The sequence below is a fragment of the Dermacentor andersoni genome, chromosome 4, assembly GCF_023375885.2.
Source record: "Dermacentor andersoni chromosome 4, qqDerAnde1_hic_scaffold, whole genome shotgun sequence".
NCBI classification, from domain to species: domain Eukaryota; kingdom Metazoa; phylum Arthropoda; class Arachnida; order Ixodida; family Ixodidae; genus Dermacentor; species Dermacentor andersoni.
Genome location: NC_092817.1, coordinates 110,993,457 through 111,006,731, shown reverse-complemented (window position 1 = coordinate 111,006,731; position 13,275 = coordinate 110,993,457). Strand labels below are relative to the sequence as shown.

Sequence of the window (13,275 nt, the reverse complement as noted above, 5' to 3'; positions counted from 1 at the left end):
ACAAACTAATAGCTCTGCATCAAGAACAGATATCGCGGTTTTGTAAACGGCATCCATTACATCATTCAAAGCGGACAAATTTCATATGTCATTTTACATCTTACGTGAGTTTGTTACGTTGTTTACGAGGGTTCTGCAAAAGTTGTAATTACATATTAATAAATTTTTTGAGATTCATGTATAAGATGTCAAATTTGTCCGCTTTACATGTGCTATTAGGTACAATTCACAGAATTGCGGTATCACCTATTCTTGCTGAGTTAAAGAGTTGTAAACTTTACAGTTTCGTTTTCTGAAAATTTGCAATTTTTGCCAATTTTTAATAAAAAATTGACGACCTAAATCGAAAATTCGAAACCAACAGTCACTAGATTTTAAGTTTTTCTTTTAAATGCAACAAATCCCGTCAAATTTGGTGCTGTGGTTGTCGAGAAAAACGAATTCTCCTTTTACATGTATTTAGATAGGAGCACCCGAGCTAAAGCTTCCTCTTAAACCTTAAATTTAATTTTTTTTTTCTTCAGTTGAAGTTTCACGAGGCGGGCGATAATAAAACAGTTGGTAAGAATAAATGCGATGTCGTTGTGATGCGTCGCCGCAGAAATATTTGTGTTATGCGCCTGGGGTAAGCTTTCTGCCAACTTCCACTGCCAACGTTCGCCGCCAACAGCTGAGGAAAGTGGTCACGAAACACGTTGTCCTGCGTCACAGGCGAGCCGCAAACGGAAGCACGAAAACGTCCTGATCGCGTTGTCCTAACGCGATATCGAAAATTGTGTTCATTGAGTGAAATGAGATTTTACGCAGGTAACTTCCACCTGGATCAGTATTGTAAGAGAAAAATTAACTTCAAAAGTCAGCATTTTATGGATGTCCGCCGTATCTATAGGCGAATAAACAAACAATAAACATTTTCGCGAAGCCTTAGCTAACATTGTGTAACTAGGAGCAATCTTAAGAGTGAGTCTCGTAATAACGTAATACAGCGTAATAATAATAACGTAATAATGTAATAATAATTATTAACTAATACAGCGAGTCTCGTTATTACGAGACTCGCTGTCTCGTAATTCAACCATTCAACCATTTTTATTGTGAAGTTTTTGTACTACCACTCCCCTCTCTATAATATCATATGACCCTGAGGCTACATGAATAAATAAATAAATAAATAAATAAATAAATAAATAAATCAGCGCAGCCAGTAGACCGAAGTCAGTCTGTTACGCCGGCTATACAAGGTTAGCGATAGAAGATAAAGAAACACGAAGGACAAATAAAATTCGCATCGTCATACACTTCCATGCAGGAATCACTCCGCGGTTGTTCAAACTCGATTGTCTACTGCTTATCGCAACGGCGGCTATTTATTTGCCTGTTATTTTTATTTTTTCAAAGGGTGGTGCCCCGTTTCGTTGACGCAAAATAAATTATCAAAGAAAAGAGAGACAGAAAAAACAAAGAGATGGCTTGTTTGCGCAAGTATCATGAAGGTGTTTAACCTCCGCGTGGGCTGAAAATTAGCTGGCAAGGCTCTTGCCGACAACCTTTTGTGAAGGCTGTGGTCATTGTTACGAAAGCAGGGACTCGTCGGGCAATGGTCTTCCTCCTCGCGGCAGAGACGGTTGCCGCTGCCCTCTCCGGGCTCTCATTTCGTATTCAGTCTCACGTCGTGGGTCGTACGGTCCATGGCGCCCGCTTGTGCGGAGTCATGTGCGTGCGTAGGATGCCGCCTATGCTGCTCCGCAATTCGGTGACAGCGTTCGGAGGAGTGTCGCTGGCAGAGTTACGAGCGTTAGACGTTGCGTAAGGAGAGACGTTTATCGTGCGAATGAACTTTGATGGTGGTGCGAAGAAAGCAACGTATATGTGGCAGGGGGCGAATTAATCAGGCGTATATACAAGGTGTAGTAAAGTCTCGGCCACCATATTTACGGGACAAGGGATTTTGCGGGGGAAAAAAAAGCTGAGTTTCCGCGAAGCCTCGTCTCCATGACCTCGGTGTGAAAGTTTGAATCTACAGTACGGCTTTCGAGTACGGCTTTAGTACGGCTTTAGAAGTGCCCACGCCTTAACAGCAGAACGTCGCACATTTGTCGTGGAACCGCGGTGTCTCGTAGACTTTTGCGGCTGACTGTTTGTGTGCATTCAACCATTTCCAAGTCTGTCCCTGAGATTAGCATAAGTATAGCCTAACTGTTCCTCCTCTCCAGGGAGTTTTCACCTTGATCATCAAGTGCGATGTAAGGCTTCTCCACCTCCCCATCTTCTATGTAAGATGTTTTTTTCCACGATTGAGGGAGACTTCTCTTGATGGTCTTCTTCCTTGCACACATAACGCATCCATTTAGCCATCTTATCCAAAAAGATATGGGTGGGTGCATTAAGCAAACATTCGTGATCGTCTGGTGAAATAAAGTCCTTGATACTGCCATATGTGCGCTACCGGGACCCGATAACCCGAGCCCCGAACGCAGGTTTTGAAAACGAAAAGGCACGAGCCACGTGCTAAGTGATCGCGGCGTCCTGCTACCGTACACTAGGTCGCATCTTTCATTCCCGACCGCGGAGTGCTGTATTCTGATCGGAGGCGGAATGCAAAAAAACGCTCGAGTGCCCGTAGATTTAAGTGCACGTTAAGGAATTAGCCCTGGCTGGTCAAAGCTATATAACCTATTTGCGGCTCCTCCGCCGTCATGCTTGTGGGTCGTTTCTGCGAAGCTCGCAGTGCTGAAGTCGCCTATACGCAATTCAGCTCGTCTATAGTGGGTTCTTACACCATCTGTATCTGTTCCTTATGCGTCGCTTTGCGCGCGCTCTCGTTTTTTATTGTCGCACTGCCTGTATAGGTCAGAGTGAAGCTAGCGCTGTGCGCAGATTACTCAGAGAAAAAAAACTACGAAGAAAATATGAAACGAAAACGAAGTACGCAGTTCGTTTCCGTTTCATATATTTTCTTCGCAACCCCCCCCCCCCCCCCCCCCCATGTAATAACACCTGTATAGCGCGAAACTTTCATTCACGACAGGCAACAGCGTGCACACGCGAGCAAAAGTATGCGGACCACAAGGTCGCCGAAAAAAAACAGAATTTCTTCGTAATTAACACGCGTAAGCGGAAACTGACGAGTGCATTAGAAAATTTGTAATGGCAAGTTTGGACTGCAGTCTTTTATTTCTAGTTGCGTTCACAGACAGAGGAGAAAATGAGTTTTATCGCGCAATCCCTGGTACGTATACTTTTTGTTTACGGGTGTACGCGGTCGTGTTGCGGTTGTCAGTATACACAGATTGTAGCGGTGGCCCTTCTCTTCTCACGCAGGCGTAGACGTGGACCTGCGCGATGCCCAGAACCGGAGGGCGACGGACGTTCTCGAAGAGCTCAACACGGGCATCGCCAAGCAGGCGCGGGACATGATCCGAGGTGAGCGAGCCACGCGCGTACGCATGCGCGCGCGATCCAGCTACGTCGTCGTCCCCACGAAGTATCGAACAGCGTCCAACTCCTCATACGTAGGCCGATTCCAAAGATATTGCAATACCAGGCCCACCCGTGGCGGAGGTGAAGCAGGCGTTAAGCACTCATATGTGGGCAGTGGCGTAGCCAGAAATTTCGTTCGTGGGGGGCTCACTTTGCAGCTCGGTCTCCTGCTTATAGAATTAGTCGAGGGATCAATATATATATATATATATATATATATATATATATATATATATATATATATATATATATATATATATATATATATATATATATGTGTGTGTGTGTGTGTGTGTGTGTGTGTGATTCAGCAACCTTGTTTACATTTTCGTGCAAATGCAATGCAACGACCAGGGGAAAATCTCAATGATGCTGCCCTTTGTTAAAATGTATTCCGCAGGAGCAGCTGTCACCGGCTGTGTATTGCGAGTAATTGCTCCGAAATTATAGTCGCAACAGAGAGCACATGTAAAAAGCAGGAGTTCTGCAAAATATACAAGGACTAGTCAAATGAAAGTGAGCCAATGGGAACATATGACAAACGGGGTACTTTATTTAAAAGTAGTCACCATGAGTATTTAGACACTTGTCCTACTAACGAGTCGCGTAATTCCCGTCTCATAAAACTCCTTGGGTTGCTGCCTCAAAAATCTGTAAATGAATACACGTCATCTTCCGACACGAATCTGGTTCCCTTGAGCAGATTTTTCAAATTTTACCAAATGTGGAAGACGCAAGGCAACAGGTCTGGGCTGCATGAGGGATTTTGCAGCGCTTCCCACTTGAACTTTGCCAGTTTTGTATTAACCACATCAGCGACGTGGGAACGGGCAATGTCGTTGAATTGAGCCAATGCTCAATTTTCCACGTCGTTTGTTCTGGATTGCGACACGCAGCCGATCCGACCTTTCACAATATCTGAAACGATTTAGAGTCTCTCCAGGTTTAGAAAATTCGATCAATAATGGCCCTAACGATCTAAAAAGAAGTCAACACTTTTCCGGCAGAAATGACGGCCTTTGTTTTTCTTGGGAGTGGTGAATTCAAATGTTTCCGCTGTAAGCTTTGCCGTAGTGTTGCAGGCTAATCGTAGCGGCACCATGAGTCATCCCCGCTCACAATTGCAGACAAAAAATCGTCACCCTCATCTGGGATTCTTTGACGTGCACTTAAATCTAAGTACACGGGTGCTTTCGCACTTCGCCTCCACCGAAATGCAGCCGCCGTGACCTGGATTCGATCCCGCGACCTCGTGCTCAGCAGCCCAACACCATAGCCACTGAGCAACCACGGCCTTTTCAATTGTGTTGGGGGTGATTGCACGGTCGCTTTGGCCCGACCATGCATCGTCTTTGTAACTTTCATGTCCTTCTTTGAACAGTTTGCTACAACGCTTCACAGTGGCCAATGAAACGCAATGTTCAACGCATACGGCAGCCATACGGCGAATAATTTCTTTTTGGGAAACATCTTGGTTTGTCAAAAACCTCACGACACCAAGCTGTTCAACTTTTGGAGTGTCCATTATGTCACGCAACCATGTTCAACCCAGTGTATGAGATCATTAAAGAACATTTAACCTCACCTCTGCATGTCACTTGTAAATGAGATGCGTATGTGCTACGCGCATGCCTCGAAAATAATGAACCGAACCATTATTGCGCGGGGCGGGTTGTCTCACTTTCATTTGACTCGCCTTCGTACATTAGAACTGCGAAGATAAAATGGAATATACAAATGTGAAGATACAGCTTGATACAGGGCAAAAAATTGTCACTGGAAACAAAGTTCACTGCGCATATACACAAAACCTGGCAACAAGATGTTTAAATATACGTATAAGTCTCCAATAAATCTACGTACCTAAGAAAAAGTCACTATATATAATGCGTCAAACAAGGCAAGTAAACAGGTTGCGCAACCACAGATTCACAGATCACAGCACCCTCCCCCCCTCCCTCCACTCCCAAAATGTATCGCGTGCGACGGAAGGCGGCGCGCTTCTCCCCGCTTTTCTCCCTTGCGTACACAAGACTAAGCCACCATCGTCGGCTAACCACCTCCCCCTTTCCCCCCACGCTTTCACTCGCACATAGAGCATGCGGCGCGCGGTCACGATGTTATCGCCCATGGCCTTTATTTATACGGAACATGAGGGCAACGGCAGGAATGTGCCTGGAGTCTTCATATAGCTGCTATTGCAATAATTTTATAGTACCCGGCAACTGAAGCGTACCGTGGCCCATTACTTTCCGCAAAAGAAGTAACAAAATCGAACTTTCACCATGCGACAATTCGCTGCGCCGCAACAATGTCTTCTTTTTTTCTTTTGTGGGGCGGGGGGCGGCGAAATAGAATAACGCAAAGGAAAGCATGTTGGCTACAATCGAATGCCTACTTTGGGCACCTAGTGTGGCTACCGAAGGAATATCGAAGAAAACGTGTGACGCTTGGTCCACAGAAAGTAATACGCAAACTGCTCGGTATCCTACACCGGCGAGACAAAATTTTCCGGAGAGGTTGCGCTCAAGCGAACGCGTTGCAATCCGTCGAGTCCCCGCAGTGCTGGCGGCGAGCGACTATGCATTGCTTCTTTTTCTCGTCTGCTAGCCAGAAAGCGTCAAAACTCTGCCAGGCGAAAATGCAGTCGGACAGAAAAAAACGAACGCGCATCCAAGTGCGCCGCGCGGTTGTCGATGCAGCACGAGAAAAACGCATGCGCTCTGGCTGGATCGGCAGCACGCGGGTTGCGAGAACAAAAAATAAATAAATGAATAAATAAATAAAGAGGCTCAATGTATCCTCGCGAATAAAATTCTAGGTAGAAAAATAAACAAGAACTCAGTTACAATGGTGGCTTTAGTGTCTTGACATGGATGCTTTGGCGCAGGTGAAGAAAGAATGTTCATATTCTTTTCTGTGACCTGACGGCACAAATGAACCACCACAACGCTTTGTCTCATTGCACCTCGCTGCGTGCTTTATCAACTTGTCTGATAGTATGTTCATTTGGCTTGTCTCTTCGTATGGCCCGATGTACGACTTTAGAAAAGTCGATGCACCTTTGGCGTCAAATGTTTACAACAGCATTAAACCCACAAAGTTCCGGAATTGAAAATCTAAAGCACGACTTTGGAAATGTCAATGCACCTTTCCCATCAAAATGTTATGAGAACTTTATACCCACAAAGTTTCAGAATTGAAATCCAAGCGCTCCGTAGATTCCGCGGCCTCCGCGAGATGCCGAGACGAGCCCGCTCGCCATCAAAACGCCCTTGAAATTTTGTGCTCGGTGGGACTCCTTGCGTTACGATATGTGACTCCCGATGCATGGGCGTTTCTGCAATATCCAGCCCGATTTCGCAATGTTTGCGCTAAAATGTATTTTCGAGCGTGAATTAAGGACATTCTAGACAAAATCAAGCATGATTTCCGGCGCCGGGAGTTGTTTTGGTTGGCGGCGCATGACAGCACGAAAAAATTTCGGGGGGGGCTGAAGCCCCATAAGCCCCCCCCCCCCCCCCCCCCCCCCCCTGGCTACGCCCCTGTATGTGGGCTGATCCCGAAGACTCCGAAGGGCGCGTTGTACGTTCCCGAGTCCAAAAAAATATGTGCCATTGATCTTGGACCCTTTCTTCACTATCACCAGGATCGGCCCACATGATGATCTTTTCAGTTAACGGACGCCGAAAAAACTACAGAAGTTAGTCATACACTGCTTTCGCTGTAAAAGGCGGCAAAACGTTCACCGCCAAGTAGATTGATTTGTCGGCGCTTTAGGAATGTGTGTGAGGAGTGGTGGCGTGGGTTGACAAGGGGGGGGGGGGGGGGGGTGCCGCCTAATTTCGGGTGGGGGGGGCGGCCCCCCCCCCCCCCCCCCGTACGTTCCCGTACTCGTTCCCGAACTAATTCCCGTACGTCACATATTGCAATTGACAAATTTTAGCTCGTGAAACTGCATGGCATATACACTTGAAAATAATTCTGTGGATGACATCGTTTTCGAGATATGCACCATCGTACTTGCTGTAAAATTTCACCGTCGTTCCACTTAAATTTTCAGCAAAACGCTGTTTTAAGCACTGAATCGCGAAAGTAACTGGGCCGCTAATGTATTTCTTCGCAAAGTTCGGGAATTAATATCTCGAAACTTGTGCCATCCTGAGAATTCTTTCCCATTGGATCTATGCGAACCCAAAGGCTGCAATTTATAACTTGCAATATGGGCTGTAAAGCAATTACTTAAAACATAATTAGTGCATGTTTAATTAAGGAAAAATGAGACATCCACATAATCGTAGCAATTGCTACGACTAGGGGGATCTCTCAATTTCCTTTAATTATTTACTTCTCTCCACCTTGCGGGTTTCCGCAGAACTATTACGTTAGTGAATTTTTGTTCACTATTCAATTATACATTTTGATTTCTCGCCCAGATAATGTCTCTCTCTTGGTGCAATCCAGCTCAAGAAGTATAATTGCGCTATCTGCCACAGAAAATTTTTTTATTACTGAAATTCTTCGCAGAAACATCCACTATCTATGGCTACACTGCAAAACCGCCCTGCCCTGCAGATCTCTACATCGAATTGCCTACAATAGTAAAAAAACAGCTGCGGACTCAAAAGTGGCTAGCACACCTAATTAAATAACATTAAGTAGCACTTGTCGACCCATTTGGTGACGGTTTAATCTCGGCAGAAATGTCACAATAAGGAGAAGACGCATAATACAAACTATGGCGCTTGTCATGTTGTATCATTTGTCGTCGTCTCTTGTGCCATTCCTTCCCATGTAAAATTACACTACTATTAAGGCAGTAAGTTTTTCTAAGAATAGATTATGTTGTCGACGCAAACCACGTATTTTAAGGGCTGATAACAAGCGCACAACAGATAGGTAAAAATGACGAGCTTGGGACGGCGCCTGACACCACCCCGCTTAAAAATTAAGAGGGTATTCCCATAAAATACATCCATCCATCTACGTATTGCATGAGATGAGATGGTCAGTAAACAGGCGTCTCTGGCTTTCCTGACACTGCACGGTATTAGTGAAACGGAGAGCACGGAGTGCACTTGCACCTCCTTCCCCTAAGTCTTGTCTCCTTTGCGTTCCTTCTCCTTCGTCGCTGTTCCGGGTTCTTCGTCGGCCCGCCTCACGAATACGTGGCCCGGCAATTAGAGATGCAAATCTTGCCTTCAAGCTACGCTTGTGAAGGCACGTGTGCGAGCGGCTATTGTTGCGGGCATGCGGGGCGGTTGCGTGCGGCGCAAGCTGTTCAAAGACTTCTTTGTTTCGAACTCTCGAGTGCGGCAGTTTGCACTGGCATGAACCGGACGCGCGTATTTTTTTTCTTTTTTTTTTTTGGGGGGGGGGGGGGGGGGGGCGTGTAGCGAAGTGCACCGATGCTTACCTTGATATTGCAAGTGGTGGTACTGGCAAAAAACTGTTGAGCAAGAAAAAAATTGACTCGCTATCCCGGCCCTGCGAAAGTGGATATCCAGCCCAAGCTGTTGAAAACCGCCACTACAACTGCTGAGGGCGGTATGCAATGCTTCATTCCTTTAGAGTAACGGTAGTAATGGCAATTTATAGTGATGGTAGTAATGTGAAGTAATGGTAATTTAGACAGCACGCCACCGCCCGTATAGCGGTGATACAAGAACAGTGAAATCAGTTTGCTAGTCTGGTTCATTCATAGAGGAAAGGCTGGTGACGTCACACCCCACGTCGCAAGCTGCCGTCGTCGCCGCTCAGCTTGCGCAACCTTTACCGGGAGACGTATGCGGGGAGTGCTGCGTGCTTCGCATTCATATCGGGATCGCCTTATCATATCGGTTATGCGGTTCGGATGTTCTTATTGTGCTTGATTTTTATTGAAACGTATGCTGTTCTGTATGTTGTATGCGTGATTCTAAAGAATGCATTTACTGTTCACTTTGCTGTCTGCTTGAAGCCCGCAAATGCACTCAAAAGTGCCTCGAGCGGCCAGTCGCGCGGAAATTTTGCGTGCATTTGCGGTCTTCATTCACGCTCGGAAAAAAACACTTCTGTGTAACACGTATTGAGCAACAGAAAGCTGTATCGGGAGATTTTTTTTTTTTTCGTGTCGCTCTGCAATTTTCTCATTGCCACTTTTCATCTAATTATAATATTTGAGAAGTTGATTAACCGATTAAGACTGAGTAGCTAATTAGGCGGATTGAAATAAAAAATAATGTGAGCGTCTCCAAGCGACTACAAACAACATTACCTTGATTCTGCCCAGCTACGTGGCATTTGCATATCTTTAAAACTCTGGCTAGAGTTAGCTGCAGGACAACCCCGAATGCACGTGCACTGTGCGTGCACGTATATACACCGCACGAACGGCGCCTGTATGTTTGGCCCCTCCGCCCCCCACCCCCCCTCCTTGCAGAGCGCGCCGAGGCGGACAGCGGCGGTTCGGCGGACGCCAGCCCGCGCTCCATCAGCCCGCCGCCGGCGTTCGCGAGTCCCGCGCCGCGGCCCGTGCAGTCGTCGGGCCTGCCGCGGCGCAACTCGGCGGGACTGGGCGGCTCGCAGGACATGCTGCTCGACATGCACGCCGCCGCCTCCCGGCACGTCAAGAGGCCCTCGCTCGGGTGAGCCGAGCTGCGGCTCTAGACACGCTCGAAAGCTCCACTTTACACCTACTGTCCCACGGCTAACACCCTCGCGTTTAAGGGGTTAGATCGAATCGTTGGTGCGGACCGATGGTGGTATCTTGCGTGCCGACTTTTTTTTTTTCTTTTTCTAGCGAGCTAAAAATGGCGATAGCTGCGACAGACGACACGAAATTTTCATGAAATGAACTGTCAAGGCTATATACATAATACAGGAGTTTTGCGCCAAAACTACACACACAAGAAAGGAGACAACACAAGCACCCGTGTTCTCGTCTCCTTTCTTGTATGTGTAATTTTTGGCGCAGCGCTCGCTTATTATGTCGCATAACCAACTACCCCAGCAGTTCACTCTTCTAAAGTATATTTCAAAGCTATCGCTGTCAAATTCTCCTGTCGGATATTTCCGTGCGCTCAATGCTGTCAGCATTATTGCATAGTATTCAACCACGCTTTTTCTCATCGCACTTACGTTTAGAGCTCCCGTTGCCGTGCCCTGTAAATTCTTTTTTTAAAGCCCTGACGGTAGGAGTGTTACCCGTGGGACACCCTTACGGGGGTAAAATCTTTTTTAGAGAGTATTTGCATGTCCTCGTGTATGCTCACCATGGAACACAGCTCTTCACGCGGCCGTCGATAACCATCCGCGCTTTGAATATAACTTACACGAAACTTATTTCCGACGTACATCCGGCATCGCGCTGCACAACTGACACGCTCTTTGAGCATTTGAGAGTTTATGTATCCGTATACTCTGCACTGTATGTAGTCGCCCGAACTGCATTGTAGCAGCGGGGTTAAACATCTCTACGATCAAAACACGGCGGCAGAAAGAAAGAAAGTGAATAGCAACAGCAAAGACTGTGAAAACCATACGGAACAGCTACATAAAAGAAATACGAGAAATATAGCATATAACGCAGAAGTGTGGCGCAAACATGCTTCAGTGCAATGAACAGATCTGTAAGAGGCAAACGAAGACAGTTGCCGTGTCCGAAACGGGTACAGCTGTACTCCGTATAAGTTCACGGCATAGAAGGTCACAAGTTTCAGTCAGAATCGCGGCGCGGGTTTTTTTTTTCTTATTTTTTTGTGCAGTCAGTGGAGAGGTTTAGCTTGTCCGGTATTCGGGTAAACGCTTTGGGGCGAAGGCGAAAACGGGAGCGGCCTGCATGGTAAAGCCACCTGGTGGCGCAGAGCTCAAACAGACAAAAACAGCTGATATTGCACTAACGAAATGCATTTATTTTGCTGCAGGTGTAAACTTTTGGCAGCTGCACGATTACGCAAGTGCCGAAAATTTACACCAGCAGCGAATACACTTGATTAAGGCAATATTAGCTGTTTTTGGTCTGTTTGAGCTCTGCGCCACGAGGTGGCTGCACCATGCAGGGCGCTCACGTTTACGCCTCCGCCCCAACGCTTCAACGGCTCCGTCCGCCTCCGTTTACCCGAATACCGGACAAACTATGGACGCTCTGACGCCGGGCGGAGCCATGGTCGCCACCGAAGATGCGTCGAAGGCGACTTCCGTATGGTTACCGTTTAACGGGGCACAAAACAGGAATACCGTAAGCTAAGCTGTGTCAGTAAATTACGCCTTTCCAACCGCAATACTGCCATGTAATATCACAGGAGAAAACTCGGTAAGGCCAGAAGAGATGCACAAACAGTAGGCGAGTGGCGATGCCGTCCTGAAGTTCCCGCAACTCGCCGTGACGTCATTGATTTTGACAGGTTTATATGTTAGTTCCTTATCGGTAAGCGGCACTACATTCTACGCAAGAGGGCCGAAGACTTACCACTTTACTACGTGACGTTCCTTCACTCAACGCACCGCCTCGAACGGGGAAACTGAATCGCAGTGCCGCTCCTCGACAAAAGTTGTCGCTGTGCTTCATTAACGCTCCGTGGCGTTTCTTGAGAGCAGTAGTGTCATCTTGAGTCGAGGTGCGGCGCTCGATTGAGCCTTTAGGATACTTTTAGAATACGCGTGGCTCAACTTAGCAAATTCGGAGAGCTTCCCCTGCTCTAAAGCGGCCAAAATAGGAGAAAATTACTGGACGAGAAATCTATGCTGTCGCAATGGCGCGCACCCCCCTTAGATCTGGGGATGCGCGACTCTCACATATCCCCTGATATGTTGTTTTCCCGCATAGCTGCCGCCTCCTGTAATCCGGCTTAGCCGCGTGGCTTGGTGCCCGCGGCAGTCGGTCTGGTTGAAGCGCATTGCGAGAGATGGCGCGACTGTGGCTCTGCTAACGCCACCTAACAGCGGGGTTACTTGGGCGCAAAAAAGGAGAAGGCTTCCTGTTTGGCTTGGCATCGGAAAGCGACGCGGACGTTCTGCGCGTGCCCCGATCCATGCTTCTGCGAGACCGTCTCGTGAGGCCTACCCCGGAATGGACGAACACGATCGTTCGAACGCGCCACTGTTCGCGTGACCGTACGCGCGAACGACCAGGCGTTAGTGTCCAGCATGGAGCGAACATATTCGCTCGTTATTCGGTCGCGGGGAGTCGGACTTTCGCGATTTGTCGCGCGCCCATCGGCATAGTTTGTGTATAGCAACTCGGCTAACAGGCATTAGTCTATGAAAGGTGCAATAAATGTCCTTGTGATTGTTTGCACTACTGTGTTGTCGTTCCTTTGTCCCAAGAGCATGGGTGAGAACCCCACAAGGTATCGGCGGGAAATTCAAGGATGGGAAGTTCTGCCTTCATTTTTTTCAGCAACGATGAGCCCTCTCCCCACTGAATGAATGATAATAGCGTTTTTTTAAGGAGTGATTACTAGTCTATACACTGATTTAATCGAGGATGGCGGACCATGTTTTGGCCACTGAATGTTTTAGAGGCGGTACTCCGCTCTTGGAAGACAAAAGGAACTTGGGCAACGGATCGTGACCGCGTTGAGTGCCTCCTGGTGTCCGCAGTTGAGCCGTTGCGCTGTCTTTTATTTCCCTTTCTCGGGCGTCTTGATTATCCCACCACCGTCCCTGCGTGAGTGTAATTATCACGAATTACCTCCGTTTTGACCCCCCCCCCCCCTCCTGCGTCTTTCCTTATTTCCATCCCTTCCGTTGCTTCTGCGCGCCGTGATTGCACGCATGTGCCACGGAATTGTCGGAGGGAGGGCGGGGGAGGGG

The 13,275-nt window shown here is 47.4% G+C and overlaps 1 protein-coding gene across 1 annotated transcript in view; it reads left to right on the top strand.

Annotated features, from left to right (window-relative positions):
* The window catches only part of LOC126537466 (uncharacterized), a 119,474-nt gene that overhangs the window by 53,080 nt on the left and 53,119 nt on the right, over window positions 1–13,275 (top strand). Inside the window, exons 4-5 of the mRNA XM_055074276.2 lie at window positions 3,322–3,423; window positions 9,902–10,106. Coding sequence (XP_054930251.1) covers window positions 3,322–3,423; window positions 9,902–10,106 — 307 coding nt within the window. The remainder of the gene's footprint in view (window positions 1–3,321; window positions 3,424–9,901; window positions 10,107–13,275) is intronic.